Here is a 26,118-nt window from a genome sequence, read left to right on the forward strand (position 1 = left end):
GGGCTTGCTGATCAGAAGGTCGGCGGTTCGAATCCCTGTGACGGGGTGAGCTCCCATTGCTTGGTCCCAGCTCCTGCCAACCTAGCAGTTCGAAAGCACGTCAAAATGCAAGTAGATAAATAGGGACCGCTCCGGCGGGAAGGTAAATGGCATTTCCATGCACTGCTCTGGTTCGCCAGAAGCAGTTTTGTCATGCTGGCCACATGACCTGGAAGCTATACGCCGGCTCCCTCGGCCAATAATGTGAGATGAGCGCGCAACCTCAGAGTCAGTCACGACTGGACCTAATGGTCAGGGGTCCCTTTACCTTTATTCAATTATTATTATTGTTATTGTTATTATACCTCACCCATCTGACTGGGTTGTCCCAGCCACTCTGGCCGGCTTCCAACACATATAAAAACATAAGAAAATATGAAAACACTTTTTTATTAAAAAAAACTTCCCTATACAGAGCTGCCTTCAGATGTCTTCTAAGGGTCGTACGGCTGCTTATCTCCTTGGCTCGGGAGTCGCATAATTCGATGACCGATTAAAATGGGGACATTTCTACCATACCCTCCAATGCATCTCTGATGAAAATCAGGACGTCCTAAGGAAAAGCGGGACATTCTGGGATCAAATCGGAAACCGGGATTCTGTAAATCCGGGACAGCTCCTGGGAAATGGGGACACTTGGGTGGTCTGCAAGCAATGCACCCATTCTTTCCACCGTGCCACTGATGTAATACAAGGGTTGCCAGTATGGGGCCCATAGGTGGCACCGAAACCTCCTGTGGTGCCTGCAAAGGGTCTCCAGAAATTTCCATTTTTGTGCCATGCTCCCACTGGATTCATTTTGTGATATGCCATCCCTCAGGGTGGATTTGATTTAAATCAAATCGATTTAAAACACTAGTCAGTAAGACTTGATTTAAATCGTACATTTTTTTTACAGAAAGACATTCCTGCTAGTATACCGGTAATCTTAGTATTTACAACCAGGTGGAGATTTCATTTTTTGAATAATAAATTTTCAGAGCAGTTTTTACAGTTATATCAGAAATTACTGACCTGGTTATACTACAGTGGAACCTCGGTTTATGAACACCTCGGTTTATGAATTTTCGGTTTATGAACGCCGCGGACCCATCCGGAACAGATTAATTCATTTCCCATTACTTTCAATGGGAAAGTTCGCTTCAGTTTATGAACGCTTCAGTTTAAGTACTCCGCGGACTGTCTGGAACAGATTAATCCACTTTCCATTACTTTCCATGAGAAAGTTCGCTTCAGTTTATGAACGCTTCGGTTTATGAACAGACTTCCGGAACCAATTGTGTTCATAAACCGAGGTACCACTGTATTAGAAATACATAGACAGATAATTATGAAATGATTGCAAGGTTTCATAAGTTAACTGTTTATATTTGGACAACTTTTCTGCTGTGCTTTATTGGAAGGAGAAAAAGAATCATTTCCTTAATAACAATTTAAACAATTTCTTTAACTAAAATGATAACATTATAGCGTATGTTTCCATGTTTGTTAACTGATGTGGCTACACTTTTTTTAAAAAAAACAACTTAAGACTGTTTCAGCACACATGAAAAACTTAAAAGAAATCCTTATTTCCTGATGGATAATAGCCTTTGGACTATAATGTAACTTAAACAGAAAGCTATCTTGAGAAAGATTTTTTTTCCCTCCAAAAGCATTTTATTTAAAAAATCCAATTTAAATCCAAAAATCAATTTAATTTTTTTTAAAAATCATGAAAACACACACACACACAGTGGTGCCTCGACTTATGAATTTAATCCGTTCCGAAGGCAACTTCGTAGGTCGAAAAATTCGTAAGTCGAAAAGCACCATTGGAAAGGCGATTTCCCATAGGAATGCATTGGAAACAGAAAAATACGTAAGTCGAAGCAACCCCATCTAAAAATTCGTAAGTCGAAAAAACCCTATCTAAAACCGCCGCGGTTTCCATTCGGATGTCGAGAAATTCGTGAGTGTGTGGCCATTTGCCCCACTCGTAAGTCGAAAAATCCGGTTGTCGAGTCGTTCATAAGTCGAGGTACCAATGTAGTTGATTTTTATCCGCCCTCCACTCCCCCCACATGACAGCCGTTTTGTGACTGGCACCCACCATAGCACATTTTTTTCTTCCTTTCAAAATTCCAATTGTTGCCACTGGTCAAAAAAAGGTTGCCAAACCCTGATGCAACATAGGGAGCAGGCACTCGATATCAAAACGGGCTCCATTTGACCAGGCTCCAATTTTGCTACCTGCCACCGCTATGCTACCTCCCTGGCCAGCAATTTCTGCAGGGCCACAGGTTTATATCCCTGGTATATAACCCAGTTGGCCTTAGTCTTCCATTCTTTATCATCATCTCCTCCTTCTTGGCTGAGAGCAATAGCGAGCAACCGCCTTGTAAACTGTCCATCTTTATTTCCTCTTAGACATTCTGAGGAATACTTGCCCCTTTTTTTTTTGCCCTGGGGAAACTTGGGAAACTTTGTTGTACAGAAATAGGATTCTAGGGCCCTAGCATTTCTCAAATCTGCCTTTTGTTCTCTTGTGGCTTTTGGCATTTGTTACTGTTTCCAAAGCAGGATATGCATAACGCCGAACCAAACTTAGCTTCTTTTAACTTCTCGGAGGAGATAGTAGCAGGAGGAAATGAGCCGGGCAAACCTCTTGGGTCCTCTTGAATTATGCCGTGCAAATGGAGCATCGCATGTGGGTCTCGATCCTGCAAATTCTACCCGCCTCCCCGCCAAAATGCAGTTTGTTTATAGGTTTGCAAAGCTCTGTTTAGATTCAGGTAAGGGCAGGTTCCCAAGCAGAATAGTGCATATTGTGGATTCCCACAACTGTTTACTTCCCCGAAAGCAAAGACTTCCATTACATAGATCAACTTGTTCACCTGGGGGGGGGGGAGCCACTCATAGGAAAGAATACATGTTGTGCAAAAATTCTCCTCTGGAGTACTGAAGTTTTTAAAAATAATAATAATAATAATAATTAATAACAACCCCTTTAAACACACACGGCATCAATCTTCCTGAAAATAGAGATTTGCTCACTGAAACCGACGGCTATCCATTAATAAATTTGTAGGTAAATTCAGTAGAAGACACTCCAGTGGATTTTTAACGCTCTTATTTAGCAGATCATTAGAATAATTCGGCAAATTCACAGCTCAATAGTCTCGTGCTTACACAGAAATAAGTCCCACTGTGTTCAGTGGGGTTTCTTCTTTAGTAAGCATGTTCACGATTCCAATCTTTGGCTTCGATCCTATATCCACTTATCTGGAAGTAAGTTCCACCGGATACAGTAGGACTTACTTCGGTGTAAATGTGCATGGGATTGCACTTTTAATGTGGATTTAACCTCCCTGTGTCATTGTAGCATCAGAGAATGCTATTTAAGGTTGACCTAAAAGGAAAAATGGAGCTGATCCTCTGAATCACCTCCATCACTGAGGGAGGAAGGGGGTGCTGTGGGTGTGGTCTGCATCCTTGGAGGGAGGTGACATCGCCGCCCCACCCCCACAGGTCTGCCTCTGACCTCCATGTCCCCAAAACATCATGTTGGAGCAGTTTGTAGACACATCTGTTTGGGAGAAATATATCCAAGATTTGTTGCTCTACCCAGCCTACAATTCAGACAAATTGCTGCACGCCCATCCATCCCCAAAGCAGACCTAAATGTCCAGAGAAAATAAAACCGACCCTTGCCAAATTAACACCTTAATTCTGCTCACCCAAAGCCAACCGGTGCTGCTTAGAAACGTTTGGCAGCTCTTTCCTTATCACATGTGAGCTCAGTTCTCAGTTGGAAATGTAGCCGGGGAAGAAACTGAGAGGAGGGGAGATAGGATTGGACATCTGTGAAAAGAACGTGGCTGGCTGACTGGAACAGTGAACAAGACCCTCCGCGCTGCAACATTTTGTTGCAGCTCTTTGTCTCCTTTGCTAATCTCTTGAGCATGGGTAGGCAAACTAAGGCCCAGGGGCTGGATCCAGCCTTCTAAATCCGGCCCGCGGACAGTCCAGGAATCAGCGTGTTTTTACATGAGTGCTTTTATTTAAAATGCATCTCTGGGTTATTTGTGGGACATAGGAATTCATTCTTTTTTTCTCCTTTTTTTCCAAAATATAGTCTGCCCCCCCCAAAAAGGGCATCTTTCCTACATTGCTTTCTAAACAGTGTGAATGCTGATCTTCTAAGGTGAACTTTCAGGGAGCAGCGCCATCAACCCCCCCCCTCCTCCCCTAGCCCTTAAAAAAATCAATCTCTCAACACCCACCCACTTTTTCTCACTTATGTAGCTGAAAAGCTAAGAAGGATTCCAACGGCTAAGTATGATGCCAGCGTTGCTTATTACAGAACCTGACCATCAATGAGGACCCCGGGGGGTTCCAGATCAGGTTCTGGAGACTAGAATGACCCCCGAGAATCCAGAAGTTAGCCATTATAAACAGATAAATCAAGAAAACAAAAGGATTTCCCCCACCCCACCCCACCCTAAAAGCCTTTTATGGGGGCCTGCAAGTTTGAATAGTATCTCTGGGAGTAATTAGAATAGGAGGTGGACTGGCACATTTTCACATACCACACATAGGCGGAGGGGCTTGTTATTCTCTTAATTCTTCCTATTGGAGGATGTCCCTATTGTTTCTGACAGCGCTGGCCGTGACCTGTTGGGGGTTCTCAAAGTGCAATCCTCTCCCCCCCACCACCACTCCCCAGAGCGGCAGATAAGTGTTTAGATGTAGGAGATGGATGGAGCTCGCAGAGAGCCTCTCGAATCCTGCTGATGCATAATGCCTTTAAGATCCTGCCTTTCCCCATCCTAATCTACAGAGGAAACAGGAAAAAGGAACTTAAAACTCCCTTTGCTTGCTCAGACAGCCACAGAGTTTTGCTCTAGCCCACTCTCGGTCTTGCAGTTAACTTGTTGCTTCCTGGGCCGGCGAGCATCGCTCGGCGATGCAAGCAAAGAGCAACGACTGAGGGGTCTTTTACCACTGAAAGGGCATCTGTTATTCCGTGAACTGGATGGATATACTTGGCAAAGCAGGGACTGTTTTACCACTTCTGGTTTTCTGCGCATTCAGCCTCATTCTTTCAGGTAGGACTACTTCAGTTACTCGGGAGGGTCTGTCAGAGTATATCAGGGAACTTCTGTAATGCACCGAGGAAGGCTCAGATTGCAAAATCCTTTCCCCCTTTCTCGTTTGATCCTGGAATCCTCGGTTCATTTTGTTCCCGAGAAGTCACCTGGCTGTGCAGCTTGTTATGACGGAATCCTGCCTGTCACATTATTATTTTTTGAGCATTTGTTGCAGAGAGGGTGCATGTAGCTACCTTTGCAGGTGTTTGCTTGAGTCAAATATACATTTTAGATTGGGTGTAAATATTTTCGATAATGATGGTATTGATGGCAATACTGCGACTCTTCCTAACTTGGTTCAGAAGTAGAACATCAACGGTCTGAGAATTTGCTGAGAAAAGGACTCCCAATTTTTGTTCCCTGGGTGCTTTGCAAATAAATTTGACACACCTACAATATCCGGGTGTGTTTTTACTTTTGAAATTTCTCAGTACATCCCTTTCACTTAGCGAATCTAGGCACTAATGGGGTAAAACATTGTTGTGATACCATGTTTCTCCGAAAATAAGACACCGTCTTATATTTATTTTTCCTCAAAAAAACACACTATGGCTTATTTTCAGGGGATGTCTTATTTTTTTCCTCCTCCTGCCGTGGCCGGCATTGCTGCTGCGCCTATTACTGTGTCTTATTTTCAGGGTATGGCTTATATTCCTTGAATGCTTAAAAATCCTGCTATGGCTTGTTTTATGGCTACGTCTTATTTTCGGAGAAACAATGTGAGTGCTTACATTGTTCTTGTTTAGTCAAACTCAAGTTGGTAGCTTTGAGAACACTGTCCAACCATCTCATCCTCTGTCGTCCCCTTCTCCTTGTGCCCTCAATCTTTCCCAACATCAGGGTCTTTTCCAGGGATTCTTCTCTTCTCATGAGGTGGCCAAAGTATTGGAGCCTCAGCTTCAGAATCTGTCCTTCCAGTGAGCACTCAGGGCTGATTTCCTTCAGAATGGATAGGTTTGATCTTCTGGCAATCCATGGGACTCTCAAGAGTCTCCTCCAGCACCAAATGGATTTACATTACAAATGGATTTAAATCACTGGGACTGCTTAATGGCAGAGCTAGCATCCATTGTTTATATAGATTTGTGAGAACTGCAAAGTATGGCATTTATTATAATTAGTGCTTGGCAATTAAATGCACGCTTTTAATGCCTGGAGATGTTTTGCTACTTCAGTTAAAGATGATAGTGATACTTAAAATGAGAAAATGTAGCTTGTTCCTTTTCCTTTTACCTTTTCTCTGTTTATCCCAAGTATTGCTCAGTTCCCTTATCTCCAGGCAGCCTTCCTAGGCTGCAACATTAAGGCTGCCAATCCTAAACAAACTGAGATGGGACCCAGGTTGCAATTTTATACTCACTCAGGAGTAAGTCCCGTTGAATTCAATGTGGCTTTTTAAAGGAGCTGTTTATAGGAATGCACTGTAAGAAAAACTTCACAAAGCAAAGCAGGTGGAATAAGAAAAGTAGAGCTAAACTTGTGATAACTAGCATGTTGACTTGGGTGGTATGGGTTCAAATCCTCCATAGCCATGGATTCACTGAATGAGTTTATCCAATACATTACAGTATTACTTACCTCACTGGTCCATCCGTACAATAGGAATAAGAGGAGCCCATTGCACAGTATGCTTGTGAGGGTAAATAAGAAGGAGAGGGAGCAGGGGTTTTTCACACACCATCATTTATTGTTAACCATTTACACTGGAGGCTTATGCCACAATCATTGCCGTGTTTATGATATTTATATTATGTGCTAGAGTCCCCTCTGTTAAAAATAATACTTGTGTGTTGGTTCAGGAAATTTGAAAACTAGGTTGTAAAACATGCTATAAATAACAAAAAGTTTGTGGATGAGTCTAGAGTTCACCTCCAAAAACTTTCTATTCAATTCTTCTGGGAGCAGCAAAATCTGTATCTGATGAACTACTGGAACAGCCCTTCCCCAACTTGGCGCCCTCTAGATCAGTGTTTCTCAACCAGTGTGCCTCCAGATGTTTTGGGACTACAACTCCCATCATCCCTAGCTAGCAAGACCAGTGGTCAGGAATGATGGGAGTTGTAGTCCCAAAACATCTGGAGGCACACTGGTTGAGAAACACTGCTCTAGATTTTGTTGGACTCCAATGGTCAGGGATGATGGAATTCGTCACCTGGAACCAGGTGTGCAAAGGCTTTAGAGTACTAGAACATCATCCCCACATTACCTTCATTGAGCGTCAAGCACTTGAAGAGAAAAGATGGCAGAAAAGTCCATAGCAAATGCTAACCTTCGTACCTGTCTGAATACACAGTGGTTCCACAAGTATGGTCTTTCTTTGTGTAAATATCTGTACAATGGGTACAATCCAAGAGAAAATGAGATGAATTTCAGCCCGTTAAAAATCAACAGGTTTAAATATGCCCGGCTCTTAGCTTGCAGCTTGCTTGGTGATTCACAAATGAGATAGGAGACCCTGCATCTAGCGAGGCCTCAAATTTATTCAGGCTCAAAAGTTGCTACTGAACAGATGAGAAAGCAGAGATCGCAGAATGCTTTGTGTTGTGTTAGGTTGTATGTTAAAACGTTATAGATGGCCAGCTGCCAGCATACAGAAAATCCTTATGTCTGAACAGAGGTCAGTTTTGGAGAAAGGAAGTGCACTTTTTGAGACTCCATGTGGAGTCTCCACAAGAATGGTCAACTTCCACCAGGGAGAGCTGGGTTCGAATCCTGCTCAGCAGCCATGAGGTTCATTGTGTGACCTTGGCTGTGTCTTTATCTCAGCCTAATGTACTATCCAGGGGTGGTGGTGTGATAAAAGCAGGGGGGGGGGAGGACACACCCCTGTTTCCCACTCGGTCCTCTCTGGAACAAAGGCAATACAAAAATGGAGCTTTATTTAGTTTTTAAAAGTGAACTTAGCTCTCTCTCTCTCTATATATATATATATATAAATATAAAACAACAGCAGCTACTGTACCCCTTCTGCCCCCACTGAGAATCTTTTCTCTTGTATGATGAGCAGCTGCCCTGAAGATACTTATTTTGGTAATTGTCCCATTGTCTCTGTCCTTGAAACCTCAGCATTTTAGCCCTTAAAATTACATAGGCATGGGTGGGGATGGGGGGGGAAAGGAAGGCATGGAGAAACCCCAGCTCTGAAAACCCGCCAATCCACAAGGCTCAGCTGCTTTAGGTGTGTTATGTAGCCACACCCATCTCAATAGATCTGTCAGCTTTCCCGCTTTTGTTCAAGTGTGATATCATGTTTCCTGGGGCGAGCAGTGGAAGACAATGCAAATACGCCTTCCTTTAGATACAACAGGCGGAGTCCAGGAAAACAGTATTGACATTCCCCCGAGCAGGAGAGGCAGGAGAGGCGATGGCAGAGCTTTTAAAACTCGCTTAACCTTGCCCCCAAGTGGTGGTGGGGAAGGAAAGAGGGGAGGAGGTCTGTTGCGGGTGTTGCCGCTGCCGAGAAGGCAAAAACCAACTCCACCCTTGTTCCAAGGTGGGACAAGGCCTCTGAGCTCGGCTGCCAAAGAAATTGCTTTCCCTCCCTTTCTTTGTGTAACCCCATAGATCTGCCAAAAAAACATGCTGCTGTCTCTTCTCTCTTCTGTCTCTTTGTGGAAGATTGTCTTCCACAAACACGGTTTTAACAATGAGTCCGTAAGTGACTGTGGAGCCCAATTCTGGATCCACACGTCCTTCCACAGTGGGGGCATTGGTTTCCAGGCGGGAGTTGATCACGGTGTGAATTTGCCAAGCGTGCCTTCCTCTTAGCACGTTTCTCCCTTTCGTCCTGAGATCGAGTTTCTTCAAAACCCATGACACCTTTGGTAAAGGCTGTTCTCCAACTGGAGCGCTCACAGGCCAGTGTTTCCCAGTTGTCAGTGTTTATACTACATTTTTTTAGATTTGCCTTGAGACGGTCTTTAAACCTCTTTTGTTGACCACCAGCGTTACGCTTTCCATTTTTAAGTTCGGAGTAGAGTAGTTGCTTCAGAAGACAATCATCAGACATCCACACAACATGACCAGTCCATTGAACTTGATGTTGAAGAATCATTGCTTCAACACTGGTGATCTTTGCTTCTTCCAGTACACTAGTATTAGTTCGCCTGTCTTCCCAAGTGATGTGTAAAAATTTCGAGGAGTTGGAGATAGCCAGGGCCATCTCAGGCAGGTCAGGCGCCCTGGCGCTGAGGCGCAGAGATCGCTTCGGCGCCCCTGCCCTCGCCGCGTGCAGCATGGCTTCCGCACCACCGGGACTGCACCTAGAGCCGGGCCTGGAGATAGCGTTTATAAGTGGTCCATGCTTCACAAGCATATAGTAAGGTTAGTAGTACAATAGCTTTGTAAACAAGCATTTCGGTTTCCCTGCGAATGTCCTGGTCCTCAAACACTCTGCACTTCAATTGGGAGAAAGCCGCACTCGCAGAGCTCAGGTGATGCTGGATTTCGGCATCAATGTTGGCCGTTGTGGAAAGGTAACTGCCTAGGTAGGAGAAGTGATCGACATTTTCCAACGTTACACCATTGAGTTGGATTTGTGGCGCTACAGAGGGGTTATTTTGTACTTGTTGGTGCAGCACATTGGTTTTTTTGGATGTTGAGTGATAGGCCAAGCTTTTCGTAAGCTTCTGCAAAGATATTTAGGATGGTTTGGAGGTCATCCTCTGAGCGTGCGCACACTACGTTGTCATCAGCATACTGTAGGCAATACAGGAAGGAATATATTCTCCATTCCTACATAGCTGTAACTCCAATAAACAAAAATGCCCTTAAATGCTGAGTGAAGGCATAATGTGAAAGCAACAGAATGCAAAATCTTCTGTCACCAGTATATGGCTGGTTTAAACATGTATGCCATGACATGAAGGAATATTATCATCATTAGGATTTCTTATCTGCCTTTCACTATAAAGCAGCCTTCGAAATTAGCCAGGCGCCAGGCGCATTTTGCAGCTGGCTGTCAACCACTTGGAACCAAGTGAAGATGCCTGGGTGCCAGGATAGTGCTTGATGTCTCCACCAACGGGAGGTGCATGCCTGGGGGTGCTTGTATCTGGACTGTTTCCACATACAGTCAAACCTCGGTTGTTGAACGTAATCCGTTCCGGAAGACCATTTGGCTTCCGAAATGTTCGACAACCGAGGCGCGGCTTCCGATTAGTTGCAAGAGCTTCCTGCACTCAAGTGGAAGCTGCGTCAGTGTTATGGACTGAGCTGAATCCTAGAACAATAGGATCCAAAATGCAGCAGTCTGATTGGTTCGCAGGAGCCACCCAATCCAGCTCCAGGTGGAAGTGAATCAGCAACCTGATTGGCCTGCAGGAGCAGCCAATTAGGCTGCTGGCAGAAGTGAATCTGCAACCTGATTGGCCTACAGGTGCAGCCCTGAAGTAGCCAATCACACAAGGCCCTTTGTGTAAATAATGTATATAAGCAGACGTTTTGGGAAAAGAGCGATTCTTCTCTTCTTCTCCTTTTGCTACTACAAGCTGAATAAAGAGCATGAAATTCACTCTCGACTCCGAGTATATTTCACTGGCGACGATCAGGTTGCAGATTCACTTCTGCCAGTAGCCCGATTGGCTGCTCCTGCAGGCCAATCAGGTTGCTGATTCACTTCCACCTGGAGCTGGATTGGGTGGCTCCTGCGAACCAATCAGACTGCTGCATTTTGGATCCTATTGTTCTAGGATTCAACTCAGTACATAACAGCCAGACATTCGGCTTCTGAAAAGCGTTAAAAAACCGAAGCATTTACTTCCGGGTTTTTGGCATTCAGGAGCCGAAACGTACCAAAACAGGCATTCGGGAACCGAGGTTTGACTGTACCAGCAATACATCCTATATAATTCTATCCGTTATATTTTATCAGCACAATCCGAATTAATTTCACAAGCCAAAAAGTCATATTGAGAAATGCAACTTTCGAGCCGTCCGACCTCAAAATGGCAACAAGGCATTCCGTTTTGGTAACCCTATCCCTCGTTTAAGGAACCATTTGGCATCTAGCTTATATATCTGAGTTTCTAACCCTGCCATAAAGTCCCATGAGGTTCCAGGGAAGGTTACAACAATATAAATATACATTTTGAAATCAGTTTAAAAATGTACAAACACACAAATAACAATCAGAAGAAGAGAGCGTGGCTTAAAAATACATTTCTTGGGTGTCCCAGGCTAAGGGAAAGAGGTGGGTCTTCAGCATATGACAAAAACTATGCAATGAAATTACCAGGCACAGCTCTGTGGAAAAAGAAATTCCACAGCTTAGGGGCTGCCACAGAGACCGCCCTCTGCCAACCTCAACCCCCTCTCACATTTCAACATTTGCTTCCTTTATTTGATAATGATGGGAGAATTAGGAAGGCAAGGAACTAGAAGTTGTGACTAAGCAAACACAGTTACACTTTAGCCATCTTCATAAATGAATTACGTGAAGGGGGTATCCACATGGATAGGTAAAAGGTAAAGGACCCCTGGATGGTTAAGTCTAGTCAAAGGTGATTATGGGGTTGCGGCGCTCATCTCGCTTTCAGGCCGAGGGAGCTGGTGTTTGTCCGCAGACAGCTTTCTGGGTCATGTGGCCAGCAGGACTAAACCGTTTCTAGCACAACAGGACACCGTGACGGAAACGAGAGCGCACGGAAATGCCGTTTACCTTCCCGCCACAGCGTTACCTATTTTTCTACTTGCACTGGTGTGCTTTCGAACTGCTAGGTTGGCAGGAGCTGGGACAGAGCAACGGGAGCTCACTCCATCGCTGGGATTCGAACTGAATATTTCATGTACAGAAAGGTCTGTATTAACAGAGTTCCCCTGCTCAGTTGTCCACACTCAACACACAGCGGTTGGGGGGCAGGAAAGCCACACCAGGGGGAGGGGGACCCATGATGCATTGCATATCAGCTCCCTCGCACAATTAACACAACAAGGCAGCTTATCTTGCAGCCCGATCTTAAGCCTGCTTAGGGAGAAGGACACACCACTGTATTCACTGAGACTTACTTCCTAGTAAATGTGCATAGCATTGTAGCCTTAGACAAAACAACACAGTCCCGACAAACAGACTGGGCAAACTATGACTCAAATAGACACCTTTGCACAATACAGCCATATTCCATATCCATATTTTATAACAGTGTGTGCCATTTTTAAAAATAGTATGCAACGTTTTCCTTCCTCAGAACATGTTAAATACGTTTTTCGAAATCTCCACAAGTCACAAGGCTTGTTGTTGTTGTTGTTGTTTAGTCGTTTAGTCGTGTCCGACTCTTCATGACCCCATGGACCAGAGCACGCCAGGCACTCCTGTTTTCCACTGCCTCCCGCAGTTTGGTCAAACTCATGTTCGTAGCTTCGAGAACACTGTCCAACCATCTCGGCCTCTGTCGTCCCCGTCTCCTTGTGCACTCAATCTTTCCCAACATCAGGGTCTTTTCCAGGGAGTCTTCTCTTCTCATGAGGTGGCCAAAGTATTGGAGCCTCAGCTTCACGATCTGTCCTTCCAGGGAGCACTCAGGGCTGATTTCCTTAAGAATGGATAGGTTTGATCTTCTTGCAGTCCATGGGACTCTCAAGAGTCTCCTCCAGCACCACAATTCAAAAGCATCAATTCTTCGGCGATCAGCCTTCTTTATGGTCCAGCTCTCACTTCCATACATCACTACTGGGAAAACCATAGCTTTAACTATATGGACCTTTGTCAACAAGGTGATATCTTTGTTTTTTAAGATGCTGTCTAGGTTTGTCATTCCTTTTCTCCCAAGAAGCAGACGTCTTTTAATTTTGTGACTGCTGTCACCATCTGCAGTGATCAAGGAGCCCAAGAAAGTAAAATCTCTCACTGTCACAAGGCTATTGGGCAAGCATTCTCTCTTAATTTGGTCAGGGTCATACAAGCACAACAGTCCCATGGGCAGGGGGGGTTTAAACAAGATGTTAGTAAATTTAACAAATGCATGGGGGGGGTCACGGAGTTGCATGACCCTAGGCCAGGGGTCAACAACCTTTTTCTATATTTTGGGGGGAAATATGAACGAATTCCTATGCCCCACAAATAACCCAGAGATGCATTTTAAACAAAAGCACACATTCTACTAATGTAAAAACACCGGAACGCACCGCTCCCCTCTCAGTGACACCCGTGAGACTCAGGCCAGTCACCTTTAGATAAAGTAATGCGTAACAATCATTCTCAAACCTAGCCATGTCGATTTCCAGTAACAATTCTACGGCACCACAACACAGAAGTACCTAAAAAGGCCTAGAAAGCAAAACAGCACCAAGAGAGGAAAAATGTAGCAGGGCAAAAGGAACTAAGAGCAAAAGGAAATGCTGTTTGCAACTTTGCTCCTCCACTTTGCAAAATCAAGAGGCTACACAAGAGGTGAACTAAATGGGGGACTGTTTCAATGGGGGGAAATTTAAAAGCCCTGTCTGTTATCTCTCTTGGAAACTACAGAGTGAGTTTGTAATCTGTTCCGCCTTCCATACGAAGCTGATAGGGAGGAAATGTGCAGCTAGAAAGGAAACTTAATGATTATTCTGCAAAAACATGTCAACAGTTTCTTAGGCAGCATGATTGTGTTCCGTAATTACTTTCATTTTGTGAGTTGCATACACACACACACACACACACACACACACCATATTTTTTCTGGCTGGGATATTTTCTGAGCTTAAGCTATTTTCACACTGGAGGCGAATTGGTGAACATATGGGCAATGCTCTCCATTATAAATAGGGAATACTGCTTGACCAAGCATTGGCAGTTTGTCGCTGGTATTCAAATAGAGGGACATAGGCATGTTCTCTCATTTGGTCTCCATCATTACCTGCCAACAAAGTGAACTGGTGTGTGAATCAATCGGCCAGCTTTTCTGCAACCGAATGCCTCAGCTCTGCCAATCCCCAATGCGGTACTTCCTAGAAAGTGAGCAGAACATGTGGACGTACTGAGACTGAGACGGAGTCAACAATCTCTTTGGGTGGGGGACATCGTAGTGTGTTCTGGAACTGGAAGACAGTAAGAGTGGCAAATTATACTCAAAGAAGCAAGTGGTTTTCATAAAGCGCCACAATATGCATGGAACATGGAACCCCAACAAGAGGATCAAGGTCAAAGTGCTTAAACTGGATAATGGCCCTGAATATAGGTTTCAGTGAACTGGGTTTACAAGGACAAGGTATGGTGTGTGGGGGTGTGTGGGGGGTGTCATAAAAAGGGATGCGGGTGGCACTGTGGTCTAAACCACTGAGCCTCTTGGGCTTGCTGATTGGAAGGTTGGCAATTCGATTCCCTGTGACAGGGTGAGCTCTCATTGCTCTGTCCCAGCTCCTGCCAACCTAGCAGTTCGAAAGCACGTCAAAATGCAAGTAGATAAATAGGAACCGCTACAGCGGGAAGGTAAACGGCGTTTCCATGTGCTGCTCTGGTTTGCCAGAAGCGGCTTTGTCATGCTGGCCGGCTCCCTCGGCCAATAATGCGAGTTGAGCGCGCAACCCCAGAGTCGGTCACGACTGGACCTAATGGTCAGGGGTCCCTTTACCTTTTACCTTTTATGCTAGGTACCACCTGTGGCAGGAAGGTAAACGGCATTTCCATGACCATGCACTCTGGTTTCCATCACGGTGTCCCGTTGTGCCAGAAGCGGTTTAGTCCTGCTGGCCACATGACCCAGAAAGCTGCCTGTGGTCAAACGCTGGCTCCCTCAGCCTGAAAGCGAGATGAGTGCTGCACCCCCTAGTCACCTTTGACTGGACTTATAGCCGCCCAGGGGTCCTTTACCTTTACCTTTTACCTCATAAAATTGTCTCACGGGGCAAGATGTGTAGCTGTGGCATGATCTCAAGTGTGATTCCAGTATTATTATCAAGCTGAAGTGTAGACCAGCTGAGTGTCCCTCTTTCCCAGGGACAGCCCCAGATTTACAGAAGCCACCCTGGTTTCTGATTTGATCCTAGGATGTCCCGCTTTTCCTTAGGATGTCCCTATTTTCATCAGAGAAATGTGGTGGTTGGACTCTTTCATTCAAACACTTATTCCGCAAGTGGCAAGTTGTCTTCATAGAGGGGGGGGGGTGGGGAAAGCCAGCTGGCAATGTGGCACACAGGAACTCCCCAGCTTTGGCCAAATGCAGCAGGAGCCGGGGAGCTCCCCAAATCGTTGCCACTCATCCAAGGGCAGGGAAGAAGAGAACACCTCCCTCTCGGCAGCAGAAGCAGCGCGACTTGCCGATCAGAAGGTTGGTGGTTCGAATCCCTGCGACAAAGTGAGCTCCCGCTGCTCTGTCCCAGCTTCTGCCAACCTAGCAGTTTGAAAGCACTCCAGTGCAAGTAGATAAATAGGTACCGCCGCGGCGGGAAGGTAAATGGTGTTTCAAATGTGCTCTGGTTTCCATCACAGTGTCCCGTTGCACCAGAAGTGGTTTAGTCCTGCTGGCCACATGACTCAGAAAGCTGCCTGTGGACAAACGCCAGCTCCCTCGGCCTGAAATCGAGATGAGCGCCACAACCCCATAGTCACCTTAGACTGGACTTAACCATCCAGGGGTCCTTTACCTTTTACCTTTTTTACCTTTCAGATGCCACAAGGGCAAATAAATTGAATCTTCCCCTTTCATTTGCTAATCCATCCTGAATTTGCCCCATTGCTAGTAAATAGTAGGAATAAACCAGCAGCAAAGAAGAGTTTAAGAGACATGACTTCAATAAAAGAAGTATTTCCATTAAGGCATTTCTTTCCGCAATCATTTCTCTAGAAAGCATTAATATATTAATTGACTATGCATGTTCTTTTCTAAAGGCTTTCTTTTTCCATTAGGTAATGCATAGCTATCTGTTCAAAGAGTGTGATTGTGACAATCTCATTGGGAGGGGCCAGTGTACAGTAAGTGTGTTACAATGTGCTTCATCCTACCCCAGTAGAAAAAGGCTGATAGAGAAATGTGCCTCTCTCCCTTCGATAGAGAGACAAAGTGCATATGTAAAAGCCTACGGTAAGCGCTGGCTTTATTCATATTCTACATCTTAGCACATTACTTCTATAACTCAGAAAGCTCTTTGAGAACTTGACCACACTTAGTAGGCCTATGGAGGGTCCACTGCGCATACGCAGAGTGCAGCTGACTCTAAACATAAAGGTGAAACCAAAGAGTAATCACATACCGCACTTTACTACCTGGAAGTACACTTGACATACCTTGCTGGGGCAGAGCAGGAGCTCTCCAAAAACAACCTCAATTAACATTGGCTTTGTAGCAGAAGCCGGCTGTGCACAGTGCCGATTGGCAAGTACCTGTGATGTTCCCAAGAGAGTTTCGCCAGCACTGAAGCCATTTGGCAGCTTGGTTAGAGAGCGGACTGTGCTTTGAAATTTAACAACAACAAACTTTCCCCTTTCTCTGCAGGTAATGTGGAAGGAGCATTTGACTTGATACTGATCAATTCCCTCCCTACCGTGGCTGATTCAGAGACATCGCTGACCTGCATCACATCGAGATGGCGTTCTCGGGACTCGATCACCATTGGGAGAGACTATGAGGCCTTGATGGGCCAGCACCCGTACCCCCTGGCCGTGGCTGAAGACGAGGCGAGAGGGGCAGCGAAGAAAGTGGTATGGCCAAGGGAAAAATCCGGTGAAAGCATTGGAGCGTATTTCTGTGAAGGAAAATTCAAAGACAAAGCAATGAGGGTACATACGATGAAGATGCAACAAACAGGTACCTTAAGCATTTGCAAACAAAGGTGTGTCATGACCCAGTACATGTTGTTGTTGTTGTTGTTGTTGTTGTTGTTTAGTCATTTAGTCGTGTCCGACTCTTCGTGACCCCATGGACCAGAGCACGCCAGGCACTCCTGTCTTCCACTGCCTCCCGCAGTTTGGTCAGACTCATGTTTGTAGCTTCGAGAACACTGTCCAACCATTTCGTCCTCTGTCGTCCCCTTCTCCTTGTGCCCTCCATCTTTCCCAACATCAGGGTCTTTTCCAGGGAGTCTTCTCTTCTCATGAGGTGGCCAAAGTACTGGAGCCTCAGCTTCAGGATCTGTCCTTCCAGTGAGCACTCAGGGCTGATTTCCTTCAGAATGGATAGGTTTGATCTTCCTGCAGTCCATGGGACTCTCAAGAGTCTCCTCCAGCACCATAATTCAAAAGCATCAATTCTTCAGCGATCAGCCTTCTTTATCAGTACATGATACATCAGTACATGATAAATGCATGAAAATAGACTCTAAATAGATAACAGTAGCTCTCCACAGGCAAATATTAATTCTAAGTAGGATAAGGTACTTTTGAAGAGCACCAGTTTAGCTTTGTCATGGGAATGGTGCATTTTATCAAGGGCTAGAGGTCTAGCCTTGACTGCTAATCCACTAAACATTAATCATAGCTCAGTTGGTTAGATCATGGTGCTGGTAACACCAAGGTTGCATGTTTGACCCCCCCATATGGGGCAGCTGCATATTCCTGCGAGCTTATTTCCCTGAATTTGCATATTCAGATTTGCTGGACCATCTAACAGTCTGAACAAAGAGGCATAGACATAGGCTCTCCTCTAAAACAGAGACCGAGACTTTGAACTTTAAATTTGTAGTTGAGAGACTGTGAGACAGGGAAGGATGTACCCTCCAACATTTATCCAATGAAAATAGGGACATCCTAAGGAAAAGCAGGACATTCCTGGAGCAAATCAGGTGTATAATACACAGTCCTTCTCTACTCAGAAACTAGTTCAATTGAGTCAAACTACAAGAAAGAAGATTCCACCAAAACATTAGGAAGAACTTCCTGACAGTAAGAGCTGTTCGGCAGTGGAATTTGCTACCAAGGAGTGTGGTGGAGTCTCCTTCTTTGGAAGTCTTTAAGCAGAGGCTTGACAGGCATATGTCAAGAATGCTTTGATGGCGTTTCCTGCTTGGCAGGGGGCTGGACTGGATGGCCCTTGTGGTCTCTTCCAACTCTACGATTCTATGAGTCAAATGGGCCTTACTCCCAGGTAAGTGGCAAAAGAATTGCAGCCTGAGTATTGGAAGACCAGACAAATCTTTAGACCGAGTCATCCCTAGACTTTAATGTATGGGAGCTAGCAATCTTATGCAAATGGACGTGATCAACACGAGCTCATCAAAGGTCTATGAAAAATTAAAAGTTTTGAAGTAGAAGAGTTCTGAAACTTCCTGGAACGCTTGACAAAACTAAGTAGCTGGAAACCCTTTTCAGTTATTGGAGTATTATTAAATGCTTTGTTTCTGTGTTCCTTTGAAAGTTTTGTGCATGTTTGGGCATGGACTGCATACTACGTTAATTATAATTTTTTTTCAAAAGGACACCAGCCCATCCTCCAGTTTTTATCAGAGCAGACAAAGCTTTCCTTGTTAATTTTTTCAAAACAGACAAGGAATTGTGTGTGTAGCTGAATGTCTTAATGTTTAGAACCAAAATAGAACCTCAGAATGACCTCGCCCTTCTAGCCCAAAAAGACATTTTGCCATAGCGTTCCAGGGGCCATTTGTCACACATCTGTTTTCTCCCCAGCAGAGTCTTCTGTGTTATGTGTCCCTTCCATGGCCATTCAGCAAAAAAAAAATGTAAATTAGTTGTACTTTGGAAGCGGCATTGATTTGATTTAGCCCCATCGTGTCCAGTACTAGCTGCAGCCTAAACCAGGCAAGCTTATCCCAAGTGCGGAAAGTTCTATTCAGGCACTCTAATCTGTAATCGTGTAATCATATGGGCTGTAAGCTCAGTGTTAGAACATTATTATTTATTATTGTTATATCTATTTATCTATGTAGGGATGCGGGTGGTCTAAACCACAGAGGCTAGGGCTTGCCAATCAGGAGGTTTGGCGGTTTGAATCCCTGCGACGGGGTGAGCTCCCGTTGCTCGGTCCCAGCTCCTGCCCACCTAGCAGTTCGAAAGCACGTCAGAGTGCAAGTAGATAAATAGGTACTGCTCCGGCGGGAAGGTAAATGGCATTTCCGTGCGCTGCTCCGGTTCGCCAGGCTTAGTCATGCTGGCCACATGACCCGGAAGCTGTACGCCGGCTCCCTCGGCCAGTAAAGCCAGATGAGCGTGCAACCCCAGAGTCGTCCGCGACTGGACCTAATGGTCAGGGGTCCCTTTACCCTTTATCTATTTATTTATATCCAGGGCTGTCTTTAGCATATGCGCCGCCGGGGTGCAGAACCCCTTTTTGGGGGGTTGTTGAAACACCATCAAAGCATTCTTGACATATGCCTGTTGACCCTTTTTTTGGGGGGGGAGAATTGCTCACCTGTAAGAATGACACAATGGAAAAAACTGCTTTTGTTTGACACTATAGAGTAACAGAGCAACGGGGGGGGGGGACGGGGGACTTTCGCTCCATTGCTTTTCACTGTCATCGATCGAGAGGGACCGGTGTGCAGTAGGTATATATTTGGCACCCCTGAACCCCCAGGTAAAGACAGCCCTGTCTATATCCCGCCTTTCCCCCAGGCAGGGACTCAAGGTGGCTTACAGATAAAAATAAAACAAAATTTAAAAAATCCTTCCAGTAGCACCTTAGAGACCAACTAAGTTTGTCATTGGTATGAGCTTTCGTGTGCATGCACACTTCTTCAGATACAGATGCATGCACACACAAAAAAAATATTTTGTTTCGACTACGCCAGACCAACACGGCTACCTACCTGTAGATAAAATTAAAACAGCTAAAAACAAAGGGAAAATATCATTCAAAAGCAAATAAACACTAATAGAATTAAAATTATCTATCTACAGGTATAGCTATAGCTACATGCCCTCCAACATTTCTCCGATGAAAATAGGGACATCCTATTCATATTATTATTATTATTATTTTATTGTGCATACCCAGCTCAACTCCTCAGATGGGGCACAAGTTCCAGTTCTATGTAGCTATCTGACCACTGCCAGTCAGGGATAGCATGATAGAGCTAGGTGGAACAATGGCATGACTCTATATAAGGCAGCTTCCTATGTTTCTAGTATATTCATACATGGAGAATTTGAGCTCCCTAAGAGCCGTTGTGTTTAGGTTGGTGGGGGTCCGCCCAGGCAGGGCAGCATTGCTTGTCTGGCTTCCAAACTGCATGCGCTGCTGCCATAGGGGCCAACTTTATGGGGCTGAGGACACATCAGCCCCCACAAAAGTATGTTGGGACCGGGCTGAGTCCCACCCCCACCTCAGTACAGTGGAACCTCCGTTTATGAACACCTCGGTTTACGAATTTTCGGTTTACGAACACCGTGGACCCATCTGGAACGAATTAATTCCATTACTTTCAATGGGAAAGTTTGCTTCAGTTTATGAACGCTTCAGTTTATGAACAGACTTCCGGAACCAATTGTGTTCATAAACCGAGGTACCACTGTATTGAGGAGCCAGGCCTCACCGGGCTTTCCTGCAGCAGCGGCGGGCCTCGCGGGCTCTCTCGACGTGCGTTACTTACCGTAACAACTTCTTGGTGAGTTCCGGCACCTATTTTTCTTGAAAAACGGGACTGGGCAAAATTGCACACAAACACATGCACGTTAGGGAAAGTTATCACTGAAATGCTGAGAAATTTTCATGAGCAAATATAATAAAAAAGAAAATCACAAACTGATGAAAAAACATGTAGGCTAGGGTGATGACTTTTTTACAACCTCATTTCCCTGTATCATAATTTGATGAGCTTTCATTAAAGATTAGATAAAAGCTTACTTTCAAAGAGATTTGATTTAAAAAACCCTCACGCACAAAATGATTTTAAAAAATTTATTTATCAGTTTTTTGACCATTTTTGAAGTCACTGTAAGCAGATATAAAATTGAACCCAAGCTTTAGAGTCACATATATACAACATTATATAGGGTCATCAAACACACGAGGAAGCTTTTTTTAGCTGCAGTAACAGTATAGACGCCGCTAGAGGACAATGTTTTGTTACCTCTCCTGTAGGTTCTTTTTCCAGCATGCCCAGCAGGGTCTGCTGGCTGAGTTTTGAGGTCCCAAAAAGAGGCTTTTACCTTGCGCAGGTGTGGCATTTGTATACCCTATGTTGCTAAGAACACTCCCCATTGTGGAATGTGGTGTTGTGTCCAAATAAACACTAATAGAATTAAAATTATCTATCTACAGTATCTATCTACAGGTATAGCTATAGCTACATACCCTCCAACACTCCCCATTGTGGAATGTGGTGTTGTGTCCAAATTTGATACGAAATATATATAGAATTGTTAATACAATTTTATGAAATGGTAAAACAGCATACAAAAAAAATTAAAAACGGTTTTGCGTAACCTTTTTAAATATTTCAATGGAATATACCTCATTTTAGTCGTTAATAGGCAAAAGTTCATCCATTTGTGCTACAGGAAATAATTTTTGAGGGGAAAAAATGAAAAAGTCATCACCCTAGTGTAGACTTAAGACTGGAAGAACGGGAAACTGGGAGAAAGAAAAATTGACTCCTGCGCCCATCCCTAGTTGGAGGTAACATGAAAAGGCATCGTTGCCCATTATCCCAGAGAACAGCTGCTACTCAGAGTAGATAACAATTCATGTCCCTCCAATAACAGCAGGTGTGTTTGAAATAAATGGAGGTAGCAAAGAAACTGCTTCTGAAACAAACAGGGGTGTTTTGGGGCAAGGGGAGGAGTAATGGTTGGGAAAGCCAGCAAAACTTCATTGTGTGCGGAAGTGCTTGTGTATATACCTCAAGGAACCTTTGTATCCTTGGCCAAGATGCTAATCGACATGTGATGCAAACAGCCCTCTGCTCCGAAGCCCAGTTATTGTTCCTCTCTGAATAGTGAGTCTCAGGCCATTTGTAAACTAATGAATTAACTCAAATATAGGCCACGAGCTAAAAATACGTTGGAAGAGAGCCCGCTGAAGAAGGTGGATTCCTTTCCATTCCAACAATACTGTGAACCCAAGAGTTTGCAGATAAACTAAACAACACCTACAAAAGGACTAAAGGACTTTGGGGTGGCTGGGTTGGTGGGTGGGACTCAAGGAAGCAAAAAAGAAACACAGGGATGTTTTATTCCAAAGTATTTGTTTATTTTAAAAAAAACTAACTCACTCCAACCAGCCCTCGTAGATGAATCCTGCAAGCTTGGCTTGTGGAAATATTTGCAACAAACTTGTTTATCCTTTCTGCCGCAAGTATTTATTGCTGTTATGCTTCAGCCCCCACCCCTTTTTGGGGGAGGGTTTATAGGAGTTTCCAAAAGAGAGAGCAAGCTATGAATTGATTTGCCCATCTTTTCAAATTTAGATTGCTCCCACCGTATATCACATTTCCACCTTCTGTTCTGAAGGACTAGCCAAAGAGGTAAAGATTATTAGAGCTAATCCACATTTCATTCATCCCCCCCCCTTTTTATTTTTACATTTTAGCTACCTTTCTTCCAGTGGCTTTAACCATTACCACAAACCGCGGAGAACCTGTCGACATTCCCTTCATCAGAAAGGTTGTTAAGGAAGAAGATGCAGTTATCTATAAAAATGGTATCTATGCCCCTTTTTTCTGCTTTTATGGTTGCGTGACAAAGCCCCCAGAAATCCCAAATAACTCAGAACTGACACGAAATTTTAGGTTTGCGTTTTTGGCATTATTTTGGCCACAACTTTATTGAAAATACATTTTAATTCTGAGTGTTGGCTTAGGCTTTGGTTAATCCATCTGTCCACTCTAAGGGACAGGACCATTTCCATCAGACCCCCGTTGGGTCAGGATCATTCCATCTGCCCTGGTTGGGCAGGACCAATTCCATCTGACCCCCTTTGGGTCAGGACCAGCTCCGACTTACCTAATGGTAGGTAAGTCAAGTAAACCCCAAGGGATTGGAGGTACTGTTCACAGGCACTCTCCTCCCCCAAGGAGTTTTCCCCAAGGCTCGGCTCTGTAATGGCCGCACCATCCTTGCCTATGGCAGGATGAATGGACTAGAGTCCCTGAGCCCCAGGATTCCTTTAACAGAATACTTCTATAAGGAGCAAGTATGGGGGGTAGGCATTTTTTATGCCATGCCCCTCCTATACCGATTTTAACCAAAGCCTAACGGCCAACCTAACAAGCTGTGACAATTTGCTTGTCAGTAGGCAAAAACCAAATGGCAACAGCCAATCAGCCAAGTGGCAAAATTCCTACTGGGCCCCTGAATACAGGCAACCCCCACGAACGGGCAAGCAGTGTCAACTAAGCCTAAAAGCAGCAGCGGGCAGGCGGGAGATTCGCAGGCTTTTTCCGAGTGAGGGAAAACGAAAGCAACGTGGTCGTTAAGTAAGGTATGGCTGTCAATCAAATTCAATGTCACGCCCCATGACTCAGCCTAACTACAGCCCACCCCCCTCCCAGATTTCTTTTGGTCTCGTCCGCAACCCCCACTACACACTATGAGCGTAATGGGCTTTAACACGTGAGCACCTGTGTCGATATGATCTGAGAAGAGTCCTAGGTGGCCTCTTATTAAGGGTTCCTCAGGTGTCATCAGGGGTGGGGAAGGAGCAAGTGAATTGAAAATGATGAATTATGAGTGCCTACCTCACACATCGAAGGAATGCGGGTGGTGCTGTAGTCAAAACCTAGGTCTGAAGCCTAGGGGTTAGCTGATCAGAAGGTCAGCAGTTCGAATCCCCGCGATGGGTTGAGCTCCCATTGCTCGGTCCCTGCTCCTGTCAACCTAGCAGTTCGAAAGCACGTCAAAGTGCAAGTAAATAAATAGGTACCACTACAGCGGGAAGGTAAACGGCGTTTCCGTGACTGCTCTTGTTGCCAGAAGCGGCTTAGTCATGCTGGCCACATGACCTGGAAGCTGTATGCCAGCTCCCTCAGCCAGTAAAGCGAGATGAGTTCCGCAACCCCAGAGTCTGGACACATCGTAGGCATGTGTTAGAAAGGAGAGGCACTCCTTTGCTGTGGAAGTCTGAAATGTGCCTCTTATCTCTCTTGATATCTTGATTGTTGCTAGTTGAATGTGTGAACTTGAAAAGTTTATCTCAGGCACCCCCAAACTCACCCCTCCAGATGTTTTGGGACTACAACTCCTATCATCCCTAGCTAACAGGACCAGTGGTCAGGGATGATGAGAATTGTAGTCTCAAAATATCTGGAGGGCCGAGTTTGAGGAAGCCTGATTTATCTTATGGGAAGTCTTGTGTTTGAGGTATGAGGCACCCTGAAGACCTTCAGAGAGTCCTCATTCCTCTCCTTTAACCTCCTAAGCCCTTTTCCTCCATCAATCGTCTCATCGGTTATGTTTTTAATGGGCTCTTCTCTCCGCTACAGGTTCTTTCATATCTTCTGTCCTCAGGCATGAAGTCCCAGAAGTGCTAAAAGTGTCCTTGCAGAATGACCAGACGCAAGATTCAGCAGTGTACTCTGTCAGATACATAGGAGGAAGCCACTTCACGTCAGCTTATACCAGGCTGATAGTAAGAAGTAAGATTTGAGCCGCTTCTTCTTAAGTTAAAACTACTGACAGAAACCCAGGGACTTGTGCACACAAAGGGCCTTCTTGGTAGTGGCACCCGCCCTGTGCAATGCCATCCCATCAGATGTCAAGGAAACAAACAACTATCTGACTTTTAGAAGGCATCTGAAGGCAGCCCTGTTTAGGGAAGTTTTTAATGTTTGATGCTTTATCGCTTTATTATTATTAATATTAATATTCTGTTGGGAGCTGCCCAGAGTGGCTGGGGAAACCCAGCCAGATAGACGGGGTATAAATAATAAATTGTTGTTGTTGTTGTTGTTACACAAAGAGTTGGATCAGGACTTAGTTGTGTTTAGAGCAGACCCACTGAAATTAGCGGGGCTGACATTTAGTTACGAGCAAAGTTATGTGTTTATTTATTTAATTCGACTTTTAAACTTCCCTTCGTCCGATCCGGATCCCAGGGCGATTTAGTTAAATACTAGTTAAAACACAGCAAGGCAGAAACGATGAAGCAACAACCCAGAATTTAAAGGGAAAGGGAAAATAAAAGCTAGCAAAGCTGATTCTCCAGCTGCTGCTATAGCTTTTGTAACAGTGGTACGTAATAGGCTTCTTAGATGGAGAGATGGAGGTGTGTAGAAGTGGTACGTTCCCAGGTGAGGGCACAGCTGGATCTGATTTTGTAACTTGCGTGGCAAAGGAGCAAGTGATGGTTTGCGGGGGGGAAAGCTGAAATGTGAAAGTTGTCTTTTCATTTTTACCGAGACCGTGTAGTAGGGGAGGCACAATTGAAAGTTAGACTACAACAAGGCCAAGTTTAAATGGACAGGAAAAACCACGCTTGTGCTGGCATGTTCATTGTTTACGTGTTCTTTCAATTTATATGTCACCCCCCCCCCCACAAACAGACTCAAAGTCACCCGTGTTTAGAAAAACACACAGCTGTAAACAGTTCCGAAGGAAATGTACGTGTAAGGAACTGTTCTTTCTGAATGCTTAATTGATATTTTTTAAAAAAAAAAAACCCAGCAGCAGAACACAACAGGGTTGATTTCAGAACACATCAACACCATAAATTTAAAACACATTTAAAAGCACTCCTAGCAGAGGAGGAACTAGAGCAATTCATTCTTGAGTGGTGCTGTAGAAGCTTTTACAAGAGACACCTGTTAAAAAAACCACAAACACACACAGAGCACTGTATTTGATTCAGGATCTCTCTATTATTTCCCTCACTGACTCTCTACTTTTCCACGAAGGGTGTGCATCTCAAAAATGGGGACCCGACTGTAGCTCTCACTGTCCAGAGTGCAAGAACAACGGCATCTGCCACGAAGATACCGGGGAGTGCATTTGCCCCCCTGGCTTCATGGGGAAAACGTGCGAAAAGGGTAAGGAATGTCGAAACATTAAAAAAATTAAAGCATACGCTGCAGATAAAATCTTCCTTTCTTAAAAGTACAGTTGGCGCCTTGGTTCTCAAACTTAATCCGTTCCGGAAGTCTGTTC

At 44.6% G+C, this 26,118-nt stretch overlaps 1 protein-coding gene across 1 annotated transcript in view; it reads left to right on the forward strand.

Annotated features, from left to right (window-relative positions):
- The first annotated feature begins 307 nt into the window (after nucleotides 1–307).
- TEK (TEK receptor tyrosine kinase) overlaps nucleotides 308–26,118 on the forward strand; it is a 58,232-nt gene continuing 32,421 nt past the window's right edge. Inside the window, exons 1-5 of the mRNA XM_035141051.2 lie at nucleotides 308–5,129; nucleotides 16,580–16,891; nucleotides 22,568–22,678; nucleotides 24,459–24,611; nucleotides 25,869–26,000. Of these exons, the coding sequence (XP_034996942.2) occupies nucleotides 5,057–5,129; nucleotides 16,580–16,891; nucleotides 22,568–22,678; nucleotides 24,459–24,611; nucleotides 25,869–26,000 (781 nt within the window). The 5' untranslated portion in view covers nucleotides 308–5,056. The remainder of the gene's footprint in view (nucleotides 5,130–16,579; nucleotides 16,892–22,567; nucleotides 22,679–24,458; nucleotides 24,612–25,868; nucleotides 26,001–26,118) is intronic.

This window comes from Zootoca vivipara, chromosome 16, assembly GCF_963506605.1.
Source record: "Zootoca vivipara chromosome 16, rZooViv1.1, whole genome shotgun sequence".
Lineage (NCBI taxonomy): Eukaryota > Metazoa > Chordata > Lepidosauria > Squamata > Lacertidae > Zootoca > Zootoca vivipara.